Here is a 2,188-nt window from a genome sequence, read left to right as displayed (position 1 = left end):
TGGACACACACACACTCACACATATACTCACACAAACACACTCACACAAACACACACACTCACACACAAACACACTCACACAAACTCACACACAAACACACTCACACAAACGCACACTCACACGTGTGTATCTGCACATCAGTTGAATTTTATATGAATTCATTCATGGATGCTCTTTGATCATCATGTTGCTTGGCAACCGTAAACAGCCTGTATGTTTGCTAATGAAGTACATTAGTGTTTTTGCTGATATTGTTGTGATCCGTCTCTCAGGTTGCGATAAAGATCGTGGATAAGACTCAGCTGGACGATGAGAATCTGAAGAAGATCTTCCGGGAGGTTCAGATCATGAAGATGCTGCGACACCCTCACATCATCCGTCTGTACCAGGTCCCGCCCCCTCCCTCACGCTTGCAGCTGATTGGTCTGTGGTTTGTGTTCGGTTGAGTGTGATTGGCTGAGTCTGTGTGTGTTTGGCAGGTGATGGAGACGGAGCGGATGATCTATCTGGTGACCGAGTACGCCAGCGGAGGAGAGATCTTCGGTGAGACAGGACTCTGATTCAGAAGAATCAGTTCACCAGAACAGTGTTGAACGTCTCTGAGGTGTTTCTGCTCCCGTGTGTTTCTCAGATCATCTCGTGGCTCACGGACGGATGGCGGAGAAAGACGCGCGGCGGAAGTTCAAGCAGATCGTAGCGGCGGTTTATTTCTGTCACTGCAGGAACATCGTCCACAGAGACCTGAAGGCAGAAAACCTGCTGCTGGACCACAACCTCAACATCAAGATCGTGTGTGTGTGTGTGTGTGTGTGTGTGTGAGTGTGTGTCTCTGTGTGTGTTTATGGAGTGTGTTTGACTGTCCGTCTCCCTGTCTCCTCAGATTTCGGCTTCAGTAATCTGTTCTCTCGAGGACAGCTGCTGAAGACGTGGTGTGGCAGTCCTCCGTACGCCGCGCCCGAGCTCTTCGAGGGGAAAGAGTATGACGGACCTAAAGTGGACATATGGGTAAAAACCAGCGTCTGTCTGACCTCACGTACACTATCCCATCAAGTTCATATAAAAATGGCCTTATGTGCGATTTAAATGTTTGTATCCAGTGTTTGTATACACTAACCCTACCACATATCACATAAGACATTGCATGTGTAAATGTTAATGCATCGTGGACAGCAGTGAGAGACCCGCCTACTCACCTGTCAATCAAACGCTGCTCTAAAGCCAGTGTCGTTCCTGCTGTCATGTGCAGATTTACTTGAGAGTACAGCAGAAACGCACACATGCAGCGAGCGTCTCCAGTGTGCTGCGTGACGCAGATCATGTGATCAGCTACAGCACTGAGCATGAGTGTGTGGCGACCTGAGTCTGATGTAAACGTCTCTCTCTGTAGAGTTTGGGTGTGGTGTTGTATGTCCTGGTCTGTGGCGCGTTACCATTTGATGGAAGCACTTTACAGAACCTCCGCGCACGAGTCCTCAGTGGAAAGTTCCGGATCCCGTTCTTCATGTCCACAGGTACACACAAGCACACTCTCATACTCACACACACATTCTCTGACACACTCACTCAAACTTACACACACTCACTCTTGCTCACTCACTTTCACACGATCGCACACTCTCTCTCTCTCGCTCACTCACACTTACTCTCACACACTCACTCTTGCTCACTCACACTCTCGCTCACTTACTCTCACTCACTATCACACACTCACTCCTGCTCACTCACACACACACACACATGCACACCCTCTTGCACACTCTCACACACTCACTATCACACACTCACTCCTGCTCACTCACACACACACACACATGCACACACTCTTGCACACTCTCACACACTCACTATCACACACTCACTCCTGCTCACTCACACACACACACATGCACACACCCTCACACACTCACTATCACACACTCACTCCTGCTCACTCTCACACACACACACACACACAGACTCTCACACACTCACTATCACACACTCACTCCTCACTCACACACACACACACACACGCACTCTTTCTTGCACACTCTCACACACTCACTATCACACACTCACTCCTGCTCACTCACACACACACATGCACACACTAAGGCTGTCAAAAAAAAATAGAATTTCGAATATTCGTCGAATTGAAATAAAAATCCACATTTTAGGTGTGCGTTAAGGAGGCAGCCTTATCAGTGG

The 2,188-nt window shown here is 48.5% G+C and overlaps 1 protein-coding gene across 1 annotated transcript in view; it reads left to right on the top strand.

The window, feature by feature from the left end:
• The window catches only part of sik3 (SIK family kinase 3), a 36,376-nt gene that overhangs the window by 6,724 nt on the left and 27,464 nt on the right, over nucleotides 1–2,188 (top strand). The window contains exons 2-6 of the mRNA XM_016574770.1: nucleotides 274–390; nucleotides 481–544; nucleotides 633–791; nucleotides 879–1,006; nucleotides 1,389–1,512. Coding sequence (XP_016430256.1) covers nucleotides 274–390; nucleotides 481–544; nucleotides 633–791; nucleotides 879–1,006; nucleotides 1,389–1,512 — 592 coding nt within the window. The remainder of the gene's footprint in view (nucleotides 1–273; nucleotides 391–480; nucleotides 545–632; nucleotides 792–878; nucleotides 1,007–1,388; nucleotides 1,513–2,188) is intronic.

This window comes from Sinocyclocheilus rhinocerous, unplaced genomic scaffold, assembly GCF_001515625.1.
Source record: "Sinocyclocheilus rhinocerous isolate Xijiao unplaced genomic scaffold, SAMN03320098_v1.1 scaffold3916, whole genome shotgun sequence".
Lineage (NCBI taxonomy): Eukaryota > Metazoa > Chordata > Actinopteri > Cypriniformes > Cyprinidae > Sinocyclocheilus > Sinocyclocheilus rhinocerous.
The sequence above is the reverse complement of the archived record's forward strand: the minus strand, read 5'-3'. Positions and strand labels throughout refer to the sequence as shown.